Genomic DNA, 19,798 nt, shown 5'->3' with positions numbered 1-19,798 from the left:
ATAACATATTTGAACCATTTTTCCGTTTTTTTCAGTTATTTTATTGTCTGAAAAACGGTTCAAATATTTTATACTGTTATTTGAAAAATGTAAAATTGGTTTTGTTGATGAGAAAATATTTTTCTCTATTTTTCTTATTTTTGTGAGGGGGGATATAAATTGTTTTTCGGCACTACCTTGTTCTCTATAGCTGATATAACATGAATTACTCCTATGTGGGATCAATAAAGTTCTTATTTTTGCCGTCTGAGAAAATTAAATATATTATATTTGGTGGTAACTGTTTCCCAAGTATATTAGTGCGTGTGTGAATGAATAAATGAGACGTAAAACATACATTTCTTTGTAGAAAGGCGCTTTATGAAAATAAGTCCATTCACTTGTATTAGTTTATAGCGCAGTCTTGAACATCCAATATGGCGGGGTCGTTGACGTATCGCAGTAGCATCAAGAACACTCGATGGGGCGTCTACGTTTATATGTCTGTGTGTTTAAAGACCTCGTTTTGTGGTTTCTGCCCCCAATAACCCTCGACAGTCACCAAAATGACGAGTTTAAGAGAGTGTTATCTGTAAAAATAGGTTTTTTATTTCATGAAAGCGCCGGTGTGAACGGTAAAATAAAAGAACATGATTCTTCACCTCAGCTGAAGTCAATTTGAGGGTTTTTTGTTCAAATAAAAGTCTTTCCGAACTTGTCCTGAAGGGAAATCCTCCGCCAGGAGTCTGACGGTGGACTTGGGGAGGCCCAGGTGAGAGATGCTCAGGTAGTTCCCACACCTGACGGGGGAGAAATGACCAGAATTAATTATTCTGGTGCAGAAAAACACTTAAAAGAAGATTTCTTCATTTATCAGAACTGATTCTGACCCGTTTGGTCACATCTCACCTCACCAACTCTCCTTTTCGTCTCCGTGCGTCGATGGAGCGGCGGATGGATCGGAGCACCGGGACGTAGTCCAGGAAGACGGCCCGCCGGTTCCCCAGCGGGCCGAAGGCGGCGCTGCTCAGCACCGAGCCGTTCAGCTGGTACCGGCTCAGAGGCCCGCTGGAGGAGTTAACAGGGGTTAAAATGAGTTTCCAAACTTCATGGAAGAAAGTTAACGAAACTGAACAAGTGTACTGTACTTACTATCTATAAACATAGTATGTACAGTATAATAAATACTCTGTTATACTAATATAGCACAGTATAAAGGAATAGTGTGCAGTTGCAGTCTTATTATAAATTAGTTATCTATTAAAAATGATCATAAATTAGGTTTGAATTAGATTGGTAAAGGGACGCAGTCGTGTTCATCCCTGAAACTCAGTTATCAGCAACGAATCAGCGATCAGTATCATGACGAACTCGTATGTTGTTTTTAATCTGTGATTGGACAATTCATTCCCCGTCTTTTTCATAAAATCAAACTGAACTACACAAACCAGATTTTTATGTTTGTTTTAAATAGGTTAAATATTTGTTGATCAAATATCTGAAAGAAAGGAACATTGCCTTTTCGAATAATATCAATTCCAGAAAGAACAATGGAAATGTTAATGTTTTTCTTCTCTCTAATGTGTAAAATAAACCCAATGAACCCAAACCAGGAAGAAAAAAACAATACCAAATAGCAGTGGACTTGTTGAAATGTTAAACCTCTACTTTATGTACAGTTTCCTTTTTCCACTGCAGCAGAACTGAACTGCTTCACTAAAACTTTGGACCAATAAACCATTATTGTTGGATGGTTACATTTTTCTAAATTAAAAAGGACCAAAATATATTTTCTACCTTTCTTTTTCCCCCCATTGTACCAAACTTGTACCTAACCGTGACTTCTGTGTACCGTTACACCCCGATGTATGCCGAGGTAGATTGCAGCCCCCCAAACATTTTTAGCACCAGCCGCCACTGGTTCAGAGTTATTGGCCACGGTTACATGATGTTTTTTTATTCAGAATTAATTATTCCGAATTAAATAATTCAGAATTAAACAATTTTCCTTCGAGTTTACATGGAAATACTAATTCCGAATTGAGGTTTACATGGAAAACACGTTTGATCGGCTTTATCCAATTCCTCTTAAGGTCTGGGGGTTGGGAAAGTTCTGATTGGATATGGGACCGGAAGTTAAACTACCGGAAGAAAAACAAACTTTCCTGCCATCTATTCTTTTAATTATTTCCAGGTCCTCCAAGCTATTTATTAAATAAATGGTCTCTGCTCTTGACCAGCGTTTACTGCATGCTGCATCTTGAAACTTTGTTTAGAAAACCAGCCCAGCGCGGAATATAAGCGTCATGGAGACAGACGGGCGAGGGAACGAGCAGAAAGAAAGACCGGAATTAATTTAAAGAGGAATGAGTGTATATTGATCGTGGAATTATTCTATTGGGATTTTAAATCGGAATAAACCAGCCACTTACTTCGGAATTAAGTTTAATTCGGAATGGCCATTTTCATTCAGAATTAGTTTTTTACATGGTCATTTTTACTCATTTTAAATCTGATTTAATTTTAATTCTGAATTAAAGAGGAATTAAACTTCCCATGTAAACGCACTCATTGGTTCAGATGATGGAGACAAACCTGGGAGGCTGAAAGGTCAAACTCCGTCTCCCACCAGAGGACGATAGAAGCGTCTCCGTCAGTTTCTTCCTCCGCTCGCCGTCCGATTCCTTCGTCCACGTCTCGGAGATTCTCCCCCAGAAGACGTGGTACCCAAACCCTTCCAGAGCGGCCTTGATGTCCATGACCCGGTCCCGGGTCCTGGTCCTGGTCCGGGTCCCTCCGTCCTCCTCATCCTCCTCCTCGCCCGTCTCGTCCAGCAGGCCGTCCCTCAGCGCTGCTCCGGTGCAAACGAAGGCTTCAGGTGTGGCCGGGCCTGAAACATCGGTCAGGGAGGCGTCCAGGACGGACGTGAGGTCAAAGAGGTCGGCCAGCGCGTCCAAGAAACCCGTCTGTGGTCCGGACCGAGTCCCCGTCCCCGGAGGTTCAGTCCTCAAACCGGAGGACGGCACCGTTGGAAGAACTCTCCTTCGGCTGAGCCGCGAGACGCTCCGTACGGGTCTGCTGACGCTCACCGGGTCCTCAGGACCGGGGGTTCGGTTCCTCTGTTGGACCTGAAGATCCCGGTGAGAACCGGAGGCCTCAAGTCTCTCCAGTCCCAGCGACAGCAGCAGCTCCAGGTTGGAGTGCAGGAGAGGAACGTCTCGCCTCCAGCTCTCGGCCAGGAGATCCAGGAGTGTTTTCGTCTCCGCTTCGGACCAGGGCCGGCGCTGAAGAGTCAAGAACAAACCGCTGGGTTAAATTTAAGACTTAAAAAGACAAGTCGCACATTGTGAACCCAATTTTTGAGCCATTTGTTGCTAAATTTCCCTTTACCCATATTTGCTTGCCTCGTCTCGAGACTATGAAATCCAGCACTGAGGTCAAGGTTGCCAGATCTGACAGGTTCCAGCCCAAATCATACGCTCTCTATGTTAAAACCGTTACAATTATTAAATGCGTAATAGATTTCAAGTCAAAAGAAAATTAAGCCAAAAAAAGTTCTGGCTCCAAGGAAAAGGAGCTAAAATTTGATCAACTTGCCTAATTGGGCTGAAACCTGCCCAACCTGGCAACCTTAACTGAGGCATCGTCAAACTGGTAAACTAATTTATTAAAAAGACCAAAATGTCCAGATAAAACTGGAATTTTCAAGCCATTTGTCTCTAAATTTACATTTACCTATATTTGATTGCTTTGTCTCTTGACTACACAGACTAAGAAATCCAGCGCTGAAGTCAGGGTTGCCAGATCTGACAGGTTCCAGCCCAAACGCAATATAAAACTCACCGAAATAATGAAAAACCAGCCCAAATCATACATTCGTATGTTGAAACCCTAAATTATTAGATGCGGAATAAATTTAAAGTCAAAAGAAAATGAAGCCAAAAAAAGTTCAGGCTCCAAACAAAGACTACAATTAAATTGAGTAGATTAAAGAAAATAAAATATCAGTGAGTTTATTGTGCAAGTTTCTACTTTTCTCTGCCATAATGGAAACTTTTTTGTTAATAATTTCTCCTAAATATTTAGTAAAGACCAGGAAAAGCAGCCCAGATTTTATCCACCCGCCCAGTCCTATATTTTTCAGCCCAATGGGGCTGAAACCTGCCCAACCTGGCAACCTTGACTGAGGTGTCTAATAACAGGTAAACAGGTTTATTTCTCCTCAAAACGATTAAATAAACTTTCCCTTTTCAAAGTGTAAGAAAACTTTTTAATGCTGACAGATAAATTCCCTCTAATATTAAGATTGAAAAATTAAGACCCTTGGATTGAGATTTAAGACAAATTAAAAGGACGTTAAAGGCCGCTTTAAGACTTTTTAAGGACCCGGGGCCGCTTTTTTCACCAAAACAGACCGATGTGAAGATTATACTCGCCTGTAAGAGGTTGAGAAGATAATCTGGGCTGACGGGGTGGAGACCCAGCAGACTGGCGGAGCAGCCGGTTCGGCCTGGAGGAGGCGATGGGACATGGCTAGCCTGAGAAGCCCCGCCCCCTCCTCCTCTAGCCCCGCCCCCTCCTTTAGCCCCGCCCCCTCCTCTAGCCCCGCCCCCTCGCACCCAGAGCTGCAGCTGCAGCAGGCAGCGCCTGACGTCTCCCCGGGTCAGTCTGCAGAGCTCTGCTGCGTCGTCGGGCTCCAGCGTCGCCCCCTGGGCCAGACAGACCCGCTGCAGGAAGTTGCTCACGTCCACCTGGACAGACGGACGGGTTCTGTTGTTCTGAGATTCTTCATAGAGGAGTCTTTACCAGACCACGCTGCATCCAGGAGACTTACCACCGACGGAGTCTCGAACACGACCTCCTCCAGGTCGCCGTCAAACCTCTCCCTGAACGAGGGATCTGTGGAGGACACGTGTCTCAAACTCTCATACCACTGTTGTGCCACACAGGTAGCTAAGCTGATCAGTTATCGAAGGCTAATGATAATTCTATTAAAGAATTATTAATAATTAATAAAGTTGACTATTTATCAAATTGAATTACCAAAATGATAATAATTCTCGTAGGGGCACCACCCCAGGGCCTTAATCCGGGGACAAATGATAACTAAACAGCAGAAAATCAGTCTCATATGATTTGAATTATCCTGCATAACAGCAAATCTTACTATCACTTACAGAATAACAATTGAAGGAGTGATATCCGAGCACTGGTTCTGCTTAAACAAATCAATTTGTGACCAAATCTTGCATGAAATAACAACAACCACTCATTAAAAATCAATCAGAATTTATTTACATACGGGTATCAAAGATGATAAACAAATACCCAATAAATCCCGATGGCAGAACTTAAGCATTATAAAACCATTAATTAAGAAAAACAACAATCAATAAAAATGAAATGAAAGTTAAATGCATGGAATGGAAAAAAAGAAATCAAAGCAATAATAAAAATGATACAGAACCTCTACAGTTCAAACGTGGCTGCAGTGTTTAAAGAAGCCGGGGTATTTAAAGATGGCGGAACCCTCTTTAAGCCACGTGCAAATCTAGACCGGATGGTGATCCCAGTGTTTAAACCGTGATCAACTGGTGAAACGGCGCTTTAAAGCATGAAGAATGACTAGCAGAAAGTAGTGACTACAAATTAGGTAGGAGCCAAAGATCCAGCTGTTCACCGAATGGAAGTTGGGGAGAAGAGAGAGAAAGGGAGCAGCGGCAGGTTTTGATCCTACGCGCGCTGCGGTGACGTCATCGGTACCTCGTTTGTGATTGGATGCGCGCCGCTTGTAGGCGCTGCCCCATCCCGCAAGGAATGCTGGGATTGTAGTTCATTGCACGGCGGCCATTTTAGGAGGCACATTAAAGCCGGTTTCAGGCTGGGGGGGTTGACCAGGGTTTCAAAGTTTTTGGGTCTGTTCAAAGGGGCAGCACCCCCCCCTCCGAGGCCTGGTTTACTGGGTTTTGCTGTCCTGCTTTGATCTGCCATGCAGCGGGGGTCGTAAACGGACTATCTCGAGCCAGGCCGAGATAACCAGAAGTTAGTAGCAGGGGGTCGTAAAAACTGACTTCAGGAAGAAGGGTCGACGTCTGGTTTTACTGGTCTTCATAATCACAAAATGTTCATACATTTTATAAGTTCAGAGTTCACATGGGCGACGCACAACACCACTTTTCCACCATGACGTCACGGATGCGACTTCACAGCGGGTTCCGCCCACGGAGTGTCAAAGAGACTGAGTGTCAGAAAGACTGAGTGTCAGAAAGACTGAGTGTCAGAAAGACTGAGTGTCAGCGTAAACTTTCAGTTTGAGCAACTGGAAAACATCTAAAATGGAAAGAGCTGTTGTGCGATCGACTGTACTCATAGATTTAGCAAGAAATCTGAGTTATCGTTTTACAGACTGCAGAAAAATAAGCTTAAGAGACAAATGGGTCGCTGCAATTCACAGAAACAACTGGATTCCAGGCACCGAAACGTGGATTTGCGGTTCCCATTTTGTATCAGGTAATGTTGGATTTTTGGGTAGCTAACGTTAAACGGTCAAATCATAAAGTTCGGTGTCCTCATCGCTTTAATTTTGCCAACAAATCCTGCCTTGAAGTAGAACCAAGCGTCAAGACTTTTGTAAGCCTTCAAGCTTTGCTTCGTGTATTTCCCCGTTGTAGAAATTAAGTACATATAAATATCAGGAAACTGGATTCGTGGCCAAATATTAATGTCCATGGACCACTGGTTCTTGGTAACTGTACCAAATATTAATGTCCATGGACCACTGGTTCTTGGTAACTGTACCAAATATTAATGTCCATGGACCACTGGTTCTTGGTAACTGTACCAAATATTAATGTCCATGGACCACTGGTTCTTGGGGTAACTGTACGGGTCACTGTCAAGTCCAACTGACGCTAATTTAAGCCGATAATCTGCTGTTATCCCGTCTTCTCCACTAGTTGCAGCTGTTTTTGCTGATGTTTTGCCACTCAGTGAGAGTAAGTGGGCTGGTCCAGTGGGGAGGTGACGTCAATACATACCCTCTATTAGAGGACATACCTTGTTGCTGCTTCAACTTTCACCCAAACGCAGCGACGTAATGAAGTGGCTCCCTTAAAAAGCAAACTGGTTCTCAGCTGGTTCCCAACTTGAGCGAGTTGTGAACCAGAACCAGCTCTGGAACCGGTTGGGTGGAAAAGGGGTATCAGGTGTGTTCAGAGTGACGTCGTACTTACCGCTGGTCGTCAGGACGACCGGCCGCTTCGTGGTCGCCGTGAACGCTTTGATGGCTGCCAGGAAGCCGACGTCGTCCTCAAAGATGACGTCAACCTGCGGAGCAGAGCGTTGGTCAGCCGTCAGTGGAGACCAGGGATGGGTGATATTTTACCGTTCACGATAAACCGTCAAAAAAATTCCCCACGGTAAGAATTTGTCATCTCGCGGTAAGAGTTGTTTTGTTGAATTGTTGTTTTTTTTAATCGTCATTTTTATCGTTATCGGGATAAATGCCAGAAATTATCGTGATACATTTTTTAGTCCATCCCTAGCAGAGACTCCGCCCCCTCTGACCCTAAACATCAACAAAGCGTTTCACCTCCTCAAACAGGATGAGCGACGTGGCAGACTTCTTGCTCCGCGGCGCCGCTGACGCGCTCACAGGCTCCTCCCCCTCAGCAACGCCGAAGTGCAGACGATCCGCCTTCTCCTTCATCTTGAAGAAGTGAGCCAACGTGAGGGCGTTGGGCTTTCCTCCGCGTCCAGAACCGCGTCCAGACCCGCGTCCAGACCCGCGTCCTCCCCGCACCGTCCTCTTCCTCGAGGTCCAGGCCACAGTTTTAGGACGCGTCGTTTTCCCTGGAAGGATAAATTAAACGATAAAAGAAAAAGAAACACATTTTTTTGGACTGCCCCAAGCTGAAAGTGTTCTGGAGGGGAATCCAGGCTTCAGTAAGCACCGTTTTTAACATTCAGTTTCCTCTGAGTTTTGATGTATTATATATCTAGGTCAGGGATCAGCAACCCGAGGCTTTAGAGCCACATGCGGCTCTTTAGCGCCGCCCTAGTGGCTCCTGGAGCTTTTTCAAAAATGTTTGACCTTTTTCTTCTTTTTTTTCTCTTTTTTTCCTCTTTTTCTTTTTTTTTCTTTTCCCCTTTTTCTTCTTTTTCTTCCTTTCTAATCTCGACATTTCGACTTTTTTCTCAACATTTCGACTTTATTCACAAAATTTTGACTTTTTTCTTGACATTCAATTTTTTCTCAACATTTTGAACTTTTTTCACGAAATTTTGACTATTTCCTCGACATTTCGACTTTTTTCTCGAAGTGCATAATGAAAAAAAAAATCTTCCCCAAGTTATAACTAATATAGAAACATGCAGCATGTGTTGTCTTCATTCTAAGGCTTATACAAGACTTAATTTTTTGCGGCTCCAGACATATTTATTTTTTGTGTTTTTGGTCCAATATGGCTCTTTCAACATTTTGGGTTGCCGACCCCTGATCTAGGTCATGTTCAATGTTCCCTCTAATCTGTCATGTATCTGGGCGTACACACAAGCTCCCTGAGCAAACTCAGAACGACTGTGAGCAACATCAGATATGCACGCTTTATTTTTAAGTATCTCATTACACTTAAAACAAGACTCATCACTGGAAAAAACAACAATCTTCACCTGTTTCAAGTAAATTTTCACTTGAAATTAGTAGAAAAATCTGCCAGTGGAACAAGATTTATCTTCTCATTACAAGCAAAAAAGTCTTGTTCCACTGGCAGATTTTTCTACTTATTTTAGGTGAAAATCTACTTGAAACAGGTGAAAATTTCGACTTTTTTCTCGAAATTTTGAGAAAAAAAATTGAAATGTCGAGAAAAAAAGTTGAAATTTTGAGAAAAAAGTCAAAATGTAGAGAAAAAAAGTCAAAATGTCCAGGGAAAAGTTGAAATTTTCAGAAAAAAAAGTAAAAGATTTTATGAAAAAAGTTGAAATGTCGACAAAATTTTGTTTTAATTGACCATTTTCACTTGTTTCAAGTCAATTTTCACTTGAAATAAGTAGAAAAATCTGCCAGTGGAACAAGATTTTTTTTGCTTGTAATAAGAAGATAAATCTTGTTCCACTGGCAGATTTTTCTACTTATTTCAAGTGAAAATTTACTTAAAACAGGTGAAAATTGTTATTTTCCTGGTGTTATTTTTCTGGTGATGACTGTAAATGTTGAAATAGCAGTAAAACCACATTCATTGATGAAATGACATAAGGGATGGAAAGGGGGGATGGCAGTTTTACAGGGGGATGATTTGGACCGTTTTCATTTCAGATGGGGATGATTTGGACCGTTTTCATTTCAGATGGGGATGATTTGGACCGTTTTTATTTCAGGGGGGGATGATTTGGACCGTTTTTATTTCAGGGGGGGATGATTTGGACCGTTTTTATTTCAGGGGGGGATGATTTGTACCGTTTTTATTTCAGGAGGGGATGCCACCCCCCCTCATCCCCCCTCAACTCCAGTAGGCTACTGCTGGTAGACACAGCAATGGTATGGACAGCTTTTAGCAGAGGCTTCAGACTTTCTCGTGTCCGGGATCCCCACAGCTCCTTGTATTCCCCAAATCCTTCAACACTTCTCCTCCTCTCGACTCGCGGGACGTCCGTAAACTGATTTATGGTTCCGCGTTACACCAACGCAGAGCCTACGCCGTAGGGTACGCGGCGACGTGCACGTATGTTGCGCGTCGCAGCGTTTCCTACGGCGTGGTCCTTGCGTCGATTTAGCGCGGCAATTACCAGGAGATGGTTAAGTCCGACCCCACCTAGAGGACTGGATTGGTATCACCGTAGAGATCTTTAGGATGGAAAAGCTGACCTTCCAACTAAAAACACAACGGGACAGATTTTATAAGATTTGGAATAACTGGATTGTATTTATCTCCCCCATGAGAGCAGATTTTGTTTGATTTCACTGGTACTGTTATGTTGTAACTGGTTGATTTGACCTTGACTGGGTTTTGTGATTGGTTCAACAACAGCAGCGGCAGGTGAGCCCTGGTTTCTGTTCATAGTTCATGTAAACGTTCATTTGTGGGAGCAAAACTGGAAGGACATTCATTTTCATTTGACTGAGTGTTGCTTTATCGTTTTATCGACTTGTCTTTTCCAAATAAAGACACAATATATATAAAAAAAAAGAAAAAAAAAAAAAGAAAAAGAAACCATTGTCCAGCCCAGGGTTGGGCAACCCGCGGCTCTAAAGCTGCATGCTCTTTAGCGCCGCCCTAGTGGCTCCTGGAGCTTTTTCAAAAATGTTTGACCTTTTTTTTCCTTTTTTTCTCTTTTTATCTTCTTTTTTTTCCTTCTTTTTTTCCTTTTCTCAACATTTCGACTTTTTTCTCGAAATTTTAACTTTTTTCTCGACATTGACTTTTTTCACGAAATTTCAACTTTTTTCCTCAACATTTTGACTTCTTTCTCGAAATTTGGACTTTTTCCCGACCTTTCGACTTTTTTCCTCGACAAATCTTCACCTCAGTTCTAACTAATATAGATACATGCAGCCTTCCCTCTAAGGCTGATACAAGACTTTTCATTTTTTGCGGCTCCAGACATATTTGTTTTTTGTGTTTTTGGTCCAATATGGCTCTTTCAACTTTTTGGGTTGCCGACCCCTGCTCTAGCGGAACCGGTTCACTGGTGAAATGGGTCTGGTACCCCGTCCAGGCACCGCCGTTTCCACCGGTACAGAACGTACCAGACCAGTCATAACACCCGCTACACGCTCTTTCAGGTGTCTTTTGTTGATTCTGGTCTGTCTACGTCACAGGCATCGTTTCACTTGACGTTAAACCCAGATCCAGAAGAACCAGACCGGTTCTTTGGACATCAAAGAGGAAATCAGTCCAAAGTTCCTCTTGAAGTCCAAAGTTCTTAATAACGCGAACGTCAGATCAGGAAATGTTTGAATCCATGAACCAAATACAGGATCAGCCGTGAGCGGTGATGACAGCGCTGCGGTCGTGGACCTACCTGGACGGGTTTCCGCTCCAGGACCGGTACCAGCGCCGGCGTAGTTGTTGAAGTACGCCGGCCTCAGCGGTTCCCCCCCAGAACCAGAACCAGAACCAGAACCAGAAGCGTCCACCAGGTGGGACTGGGTCGCCTCCTTCAGCCGGGCCAGAACGCTGCGGCCGCAGCGCTGAGACGAGCAGTTCACCTCAAACACCTGCAGCAAAAACAACAAACATGAGGGTTCACGTAAAACCTGGAGGAAACCCACGACTCCGACCGTTCCATGTAAAAGAGAGAAAAGGTTGCATTTTGGTCCAAATGGGACAAAATTCAATAAATTCAATTAAAATGACGGGAACAGGTCAGTTTTGGTATTTTATCAAAATTCTTAAACTATTTACAGTATTAACATTTATTGATCTACATGATTTTGTAGTCCTGTAAGTTGATTAGTTTTTTTTTTTTTTTTTTTTTTTTTTTTAAATCTACATGATTTTAAAGTTGTTATTTTTTTATAGTAATAAATACTTTTTTTTACCCAAAAAATCACAAATACCCATGTTTTGGTACTTTTAGTGAGTATTCGTGATAATTCAGCAAGTACACGCTACGATGTTTGTGGGGAGTGAAAACAGCAGGATTGAACATTTGTCATTATTGACACAAAAGATCATATTAAAAAGCTTCTGAACAAATAAATTAGTCTCAGATTCACAATTTGGCTCAAAAATGAAAAAAATAAGTAGAAAAGTTAAATAATTCACTTAAAATCCTATTTTCCTTAATTTTAATTAAAAAAACACCCTCAATTTTGTGTTTAACAATATGCTAATTACTATTTTATTGTTTTCTGTATCTCTTAAAATACATTGAGTAGTTTTATTGATTTGTTTTCATAGTGGGGGTGGAGGGGGGGCAGAGGTCGCAGACGTGCATCAAATATGCTAAATCTGTTATTATTGGGTTAAAGTTTATATCTGATAACTATATTTTATATCTGAACCCGACGTCGCCATGACAACTAGGGACAATAACGACCGGTCCTCTCCAGGAGTAATATTAGTAATAATGATGTTAACAAAGCCGATCGTCTGATTTATTCCCGTTTAAACCCTTCAGGAGAAGCTCCTCACAACCGTCTCTGAGGCTTTAATGAAAGAAAAAACTAAAATGTTCCAACTAAAACAAAACTTTGTTGGATAAATTCTGAGAGTACGACTCGGTGGGTTAATAATCGGCCCGTCGGAGCACATTTCTAAGGGGCTCACAGACCTTTCCTGCCCTCACAGAGGATGGAGCACCAGTTCCCACCTGGAAGCCCAGGTCCAGGGCGCAGGCGTACACCGAGGCCGTCTTCCCCGCCCCCGGGGGTCCTGACACCAGCACGGCGCTGCAGAGGAACCCCGGTCCTCCGTCAGCCGACCCGGCCTCCCCCTGGAAGTCTCCGCAGTCCCACGAGTCTGCAGAACAACGACACCCGTCAGTCAATGAGATCTGGTCAACGGTTCAAACCCACAACGTCCAGAGCTTTACCGTTGTCTCCTCGCCTCGTCTCCTCCATCCTCCTTCTCTCCTCGGCATCGGCTCTCAGCTTCCACCTCTCCAGCCAACTGAACTCCGAAAGAGACAAAAAAAAAAAAAAAAAAAAGATTATTCTCATCGTCTGATGTGCAACAGATAAACCAGCGAGACTCACCTGTGCAGTTTAGAGACGGAGGCCGGATTACCAACGACCTCACGGGGATGCCGAGGGCTGAACTTATCCGTCCAAAGCTCATCCTCAAAATCTGAATCTAAACATAATAAAGTCATTAAAGGAGACAGAGAACCGTTTTTCTGAGGTGTTTATGAGAAGTTTCTGACAAACTTTGGTCTATAAAATAGACTTGTAGTTCTCAGTCTCGGGTTTCTGGTCTATCCAGGTCTCAGACTCGGATAATTGTGATGCCGTTGCACACCGAGTTGACAGAATCTGGTGATCAGCAGTTCTTCAGTGTAATGTGATTACTTTAATGGTAAATAAAGCAATTTCAAGTCGATAATTGTATCTTTAATATTTAAAATTCAGGTTTCATCCACAAATTCAGTCCAATTTAAATCAGTAACATTTACTATTCATGACTTTTCTGAGGTGGAGGGGGGTGTTGGAGGCTGGTTATTCTGTTAGAGGACTTTGGGACTAGTTAGTAGTCTAATTCAGTGGTTTCAGGTTTTACATGAGCAGTTACTGCCGGTCAACCAGAGCTTTACTTATAAATACTTATAAAGAAACTAAAGACTGTGTTTTTAATAGTCTCTACCAGAGTTGTAGTTCTCAAGACCCCTTTTTTGTGGTCTTGGTCTCGGACTCGTATAATTGAGAGTCCGTTGCACCAAGGTGACAGAATCTGGTATCAGCAGTTCTTCCTCTTGTTAATGTACAGTTTTGTAAACTATTTGTATTTTGCATTTGATTTAATGTTTTGGTGCATCTGCATGTGTCTGTATTTAATTACAGTTTTGTGTTTATAACGGGCTTGTTTGAATAAATATATGAATAATATTTGCATATTGTTGTGATTGATTAAGCATCAGGTCCATTTCAGTGATGCTGATATACGGTGTAATCTGATTACTATAATGGTAAATAATGTGATTTCAATCTTTAATATTTAAAATTCAGGTTTCATCTCCAAATTAAGTCCAATTTAAATCAGTAACATTTACTATTCACTACTTTTCTGAGGTGGAGGGGGGTGTTGGAGCTGGTTATTCTGCTAGAGGACTTTGGGACTAGTTAGTAGTCGTGTCAATCCTTAAAAGCACTGGAGTCAATCCTCCAATAGAGTAGAAATAGCGGTAGTGCAGTCGCCACACAGATCTGATCTCAGCTGATGGATGGAAACATTTATAGTGAGTTCAACATCATCATCCACTTCTCTGTGTTATTGAGCTGCAGATGAAAACAAGCTCATATGGAAACTAGCTGAACCAGGATGATGGAATACAATCACGCAGGATCAGGAAATAACCAGGATTGTTTTTGTTCTTGAGCTGAACTAGTCTTGGGCTGGATACTCTCTGGTCTTGGTCTGGGTTTAGTTGGTTTTGACTACAACTCCACTAGAAAACCACCCGGAAACGAGCAAAGCCGGATGTTTCAACCATCTCTTTGCAGCTCTGCTCAAAACAGACAGTTTTAGGGGGCGGGTCAAACACTGGACTTGACTCAGAGCAGTAAACACAATTACTTAATACCTCAAAAAATACAGTTTCAAGCACATAAAAAGGTTAGTTGGTCCAGACTTTGACTCACCACTGCTCGTGGGGTCTGCTGGACTCGGACCCGTCTCACTGCTTCGTACTGAGTAACCGATACCAGAACCAGAACCAGAACCAGAACCAGCACCGGGCCTCAGACGCTTCGCTGACCTCCCAGAAACGTCGTCTCCCCGTTTCCTTTTCTCCTGCAGGTCATCGTGCACGGACTCGGAGAGCAACGAGCCGCCTGCTGTGGAGAGAAGGACGTCATAACTGCACACAGAAAATTATTGATCCCACTCTCAGGACCATATCCAGGTCTTTTGGGGCCCGATGCAAGAAGTTTTGATTTTTTTATATGCTCAGACTTGAAAGATAAGATATTTTTTGTTTTTTAGCTGCAGATTTGCAACAGAAAGTTCTGGTTCTTTACTTGATAAAGTAAAGAATCAAAAATTGCAAGCTGGGTTAGTATAATAGTGTTTTAGGACCATCTGAGGAAAAATACAAAATCTGGTGCAAGGAGGCCCCAGATCTCAAACCTTCTGATTTTATAAAGTTAAGAATCTGCAAGAGAAAACACTTCTTTTTTTATTTATAAAATCATGAATTTGAAAGATAAGATAAGATTATCCTTTATTTCTCCCTCAATGGGGAAATTCACTTTGTGCAGCAGCAGTACACTTTACATACACATGCAGGGAAAGGGTAAAAAAAAAGTAAAAAATATATAATAAAAAATATATAATTTTCTTGTTTTATAAAGCTCTCAAAATTGTTAGAAAATCTGAATTTTTGACTTTATAAACTCAAATTTGCTGGATAAAATTTTAAAACTTCTGACACAAAAGTTCATTTATATTTTTTACTTTACAAAATTACTGTTTGCGAGCGAAAACTCAATTTCTTACATTATAAACTCTTTGAAAACTCAGTTTCTGATTTTACTGTTTGAACTCCAAAATTCACAAATCAGAACTCAGGATTTCTGACTTGATAATCTTGCAAATATGCCAGAAAAAACCCCTCAAAATTTCCAACACAAAACTAGAGACTCTATTTCCTAAAGAGACGCCTATCCCAGCTCATCATAGGTGAAAGAGATATTTTATTAACTTTATATCTTATAAACAAGAAAAACAATCAGTTTCAATTCTTACAAACTCTTTTACAGGGGGAAATTCAATCTTATTGTTATTATCATAAACTCTAAAATTCACAAGACAGATCTCAGAGATCTGGGCTTGAAGTTATTAACTGTCCTCATTTAGGGGGATTAAATTGAACTTTATCCATCATATACGGCTGTAATTGGGGCGGCCCCATTTGTAAAACTTCTTTTGTAAAAACTTTCTGATTTTACTGTTTGAACTCCAAAATTCACAAATCAGAACTCGGGATTTCTGACTTGATAAACTTGCAATGCAAACTCTAAATTTCCGACACAAAAATAAAGTTTCTTATTTAATCTTATTTCCTAAATGGGTTCCCGTTGGTCTGCTGAAACTTTTCCCAGCTCATCACAGGTGAAAAGGATATTTTATGAACTTTATATCTTATAAACAAGAAAAAAAAAAAAAAAAAAATCAGCTTCTATTCTTAAAAACTCCTAAATTTACAGGGCAAAATTCAACATTTCATATATTCATAGGCTTTTAAACGTGACCTGAAAACTCACCTTTTTAAGAAAGCTTATAGCTAAATATATCTTTTATATGCTCTGTTTTTAAATGTATTTTTAAAAAATTTTCATGTTTTATTTTTCTGGTCTGTAGCACTTTGAGATTACTAAATATAAAGTGTGTTATAAATAAAATGCATTATTATTTTCATTATTAAAGTTTCTTATTTGATCTTATTTCCTACATAGGTTCCCAGCGGTCTGCTGAAACCTATCCCAGCTCATCACAGGTGAAATGGATATTTTATGAAAAAAAAAAAGAAAAAAAATCTGTTTCCATTCTTGAAAACTCTCAAATTTCCTGGGTAAAATTCAATATATCTCTATTATTATAAACTCTAAATTTCACAAGACAGATCTCAGATGAACATGCAAATTTGAGAAATAATATTAATAAAAAACGCATCATTGTCACATCACAGTAGAGATGCACATATTTAAGATATCATTTAAGAGTGAAGTTATTAACTGTCCTCATTTAGGGGGATTAAATTGAACTTTATCCCCCATTTACGGCTATAATTGGGGCGGCCCCTTTTGTAAAACTTCTTTTGTAAAAACTTTCTGATTTCACTGTTTGAACTCCAAAATTCACAAATCAGAACTCAGGATTTCTGACTTGATAATCTTGCAAACTCTAAATTTCCCACACAAAACTAAAGTTTCTTATTTGATCTTATTTCCTAAATAGGGTCCCAGCGGTATTCTGAAACCTATCCCAGCTTATCACAGGTGAAATGGATACTTTATGAAGGTTATATCCTATAAACAATAAAAATAAAAAAAATCTGCTTCTTTTCTAGCAAACTCCTAAATTTACAAGGGAAAATTCAACATTTCATATATTCATAGGCTTTTAAACATGACCTGAAACTCACCTTTTTAAGAAAGCTTATAGCTAAATATATCTTTTATATGTTCTGTTTTTAAATATATTTTAAAAAAATGTTCATGTTTTATTTTTCTCCCCTGTAGCATTTTTTTTTTTGCATTTATTTAGATTACTAGATATAAAATGCGTTATAAATAAAATGTATTATTATTATTATTATTATTATTATTTATAAAGTTTCTTATTTGATTTTATTTCCTAAATAGTGTGCTGGCGCTGGCGGTCTGCTGAAACCTATCACCTATCACCTCATCACAGGTGAAAAGGTTATTTTATAAACTTTATATCTTATAAACAAGAAAAGAAAATCAGTTTCCATTCTTACAAACTCTTAAATTTACAGGGAAAATTCAACATTTCATATCTTATAAACTCTAAAATTCACGAGACAGATGTCCGAGATCTAAGCTTGATAAATAGGCAAATTTTAGAAATAATAAAATAAAAAATGCACACATTAAAATATAATTTAAGATAAAACCTAAGAGCTTCACACTGAAGTTATTAATTGTCCTCATTTAGGGGGATTAAATTGAACTTTCTCCTCTCAGGCTGTAATTGATGCTACTTTGCGCCCCCTGGTGGCGGAGAGGAGCTCTGCATCTGCGCAGCCTGCATTACTTAAGAGGGAAAAAAGAGATAAACTTCAGATGTGAGTTTTGATCTGAGCTCCAGTCTCACCAGAACTCTCGTCCTCCTGCAGGTTCCGTCTCGTTTTCTTCTGCAAGGCTCTGAAAGTAGTTTGGACTGGAAACGTTGGGTTGGATGTTTGGATTTGTTCCAGACGGGTTTGTAAATCTGAGGATGACAGTTTTCTCCTGCAGGAGGGCAGAACTGTCCCGTCTTCCTCTTTCAGGGGGAGGAAAGCGTCTGAATCTTTCACTTTCACGTCTTTGCACCGAGGAATATTCTGACGTTTTAAGAAAATTGGTGCAATCTTGCAGGTTTTCGCTCCAGAGCAGCTTGAATCTGACAAAACGATCACATCAGGGGTTTGGAAACACTTCTTCCCTGTGTTAGATGAGTCCTGCAGGTTTCTGCTCCGCTTTAATCGGTTTCTCATCGTAAATAAGTTTCAAACTCACATTTTCACATTTGGTTCCCAGCTGATGCTCATGACGTCATCTTGTGCGACGCAAGTTAAAGTTATTTAATTATTCAACCGCGTTTATCTGTTTTAATTAAATTAAATAAAAAGATTAAATACAATACATAAAATGCGGAAAAACGTATAGTATGAAGTAATAAAAACTTTTAACAACATTAACGTTCGACGTAACGATGATTTGGAAGTGACGTCTTTTAAGGCGACGAGCAGCCAAAGATCGTATATTCAGAAAGATGCTCTACTCGTATTGATGTTTCTGCTCGGTTTGTTTTTAAATATCAATATTGTTTGTTTTTTTATTAATAAATATTGTATATTTGTTTGTTTATTCCTAATTATTCCCAGAGTCAATCTACAAAAATATCTTAGTGGAGACATAAATGAATTTTACCTTTTGTTTTTATGATTATTTAATCAAGTTTAAGGGTTTGATTTTTATGTAATCGTTATTCTTTTATCACTCATTTTGAGTTATTTATTAACCCTTATTAATCATAAAAATTGTTCTCCCCTCTGTGGAGGAAGTATTATGATGTGGGGTCAGCTGATGACCTGATTCTGCTAGACAACTTTTTGCAAAACGACACCAGCAGGATTGATCAGCTTTTATTTTTTAAGGGACGGGACGTCACATTTACACACCGACTACTGGTCTACTTGGGAAATAAACTCAGCAGCACGTAGACGAACTAAAACCAGAAACAGAGTTTATTTCACCCAAAGTCCTTAATCCCAGAGGAATAAAGTTTATTCCTAATTATTCCCAGAGTTTGTGGTTCAATCTACCAAAATATATGATTATTTAATCAAGTTTAAGGGTTTGAGTTTTATGTAACCGTTATTCTTTTATTACTAATTTTGAATTATTTATCAACTTCTTAATACTCTATGTGGAGCACAGACTATTTTTTTTGTTAATTAATTATAACAATCCTATTCTAATATATTTAGGATGGCATTTGGCACCTAATAGTCACTTTTAAGGTAATTTTTTTTAAAGGTCTTGTGACTGCTACTGTTTGTATTTCTTCTGTCAACACGGTTCATAAAACCATTTTAAAAAGGATCAGGTTTTTTCTTCCACCCAAATGTTGCCAAGGTATCCTCTTTTAATCAAGGAGCAGCTTTTTTGAAATTTGAACTTCAGAGATCCAGCAAATGTGGGACGATGTAAAACCCTCCGTGAACATTATTTGATGTGAATTAACGTAGAACCGCAGAACTTAGAGCTGCCTTGGATTCTGATGTCAGGATAGCGGATTCTAGTTTTCTTTTTTTAGCTTTCCAATTTAGATTGTTGGGTTGAAACCTCCAATTAGAAACTTTGAATCCCCGACTTTCAACCATGAAAGCCTTATTTGAGATGGTGATTGAGAAGGAAGTCGTCATCGTGGAGCAGGTTATTATATCAGGATGAAGTGTAGAAGTCAACATTATGGTTCATGTACGTCTAATAGCACAGAATTATTATTTTTTTAAGTACACAATAATATTTTTTTCTTCTTGTGGGGCAGAAAAAATGATGCGGCGGGCCGGATTTGGCCAGTGGGACTTGGATCCGTGAGAGTTGACATCTTGGTAAACTGTTGGCAGAATCATGTAATAAAGAGACGCTGCAGTGAAGAATGCAAAGACAGGCGACTGTACAACATTTCTAAACATCACAGCCACGAATAAGGGCAACTTTATTTTATTTAAATATAAAACACCACTCAGCCAGAGAGTGTAGTTCACAACTGATAACAACGAGGGTTAAAAGTGTCTTTTTACTCCCAATGACAGATGGAGAGAGAGAGAGAAATGTATCGGTAAAACTGGTTCGTCTAGAAAGTAAACCTGATGAAATAACGGCTGTTAATCAACCGTTTCTGCTCAAAAAACAAAACAAAAACCA

At 40.1% G+C, this 19,798-nt stretch overlaps 1 protein-coding gene across 1 annotated transcript; it reads right to left on the bottom strand.

Annotated features, from left to right (window-relative positions):
- Window positions 1-606: 606 nt before the first annotated feature.
- atad5b (ATPase family AAA domain containing 5b) lies at window positions 607-17,859 on the bottom strand. The gene is made up of 13 exons (XM_061728807.1): window positions 17,478-17,859; window positions 14,279-14,473; window positions 12,680-12,776; window positions 12,496-12,593; window positions 12,295-12,443; window positions 11,002-11,197; window positions 7,571-7,830; window positions 7,212-7,305; window positions 4,814-4,878; window positions 4,395-4,730; window positions 2,801-3,263; window positions 889-1,084; window positions 607-779 (listed from the first exon to the last, which is right to left on the bottom strand). The coding sequence occupies exons 1-13, from the start codon at window positions 17,857-17,859 to the stop codon at window positions 653-655; spliced, it is 2,658 nt and encodes an 885-aa protein (XP_061584791.1). The 3' UTR covers window positions 607-652.
- Between the last annotated feature and the right edge of the window lie 1,939 nt (window positions 17,860-19,798).

Source organism: Cololabis saira, chromosome 1 (genome assembly GCF_033807715.1).
Source record: "Cololabis saira isolate AMF1-May2022 chromosome 1, fColSai1.1, whole genome shotgun sequence".
Classification (NCBI taxonomy): domain Eukaryota; kingdom Metazoa; phylum Chordata; class Actinopteri; order Beloniformes; family Belonidae; genus Cololabis; species Cololabis saira.
This window is presented reverse-complemented; position numbering and strand designations above follow the sequence as displayed.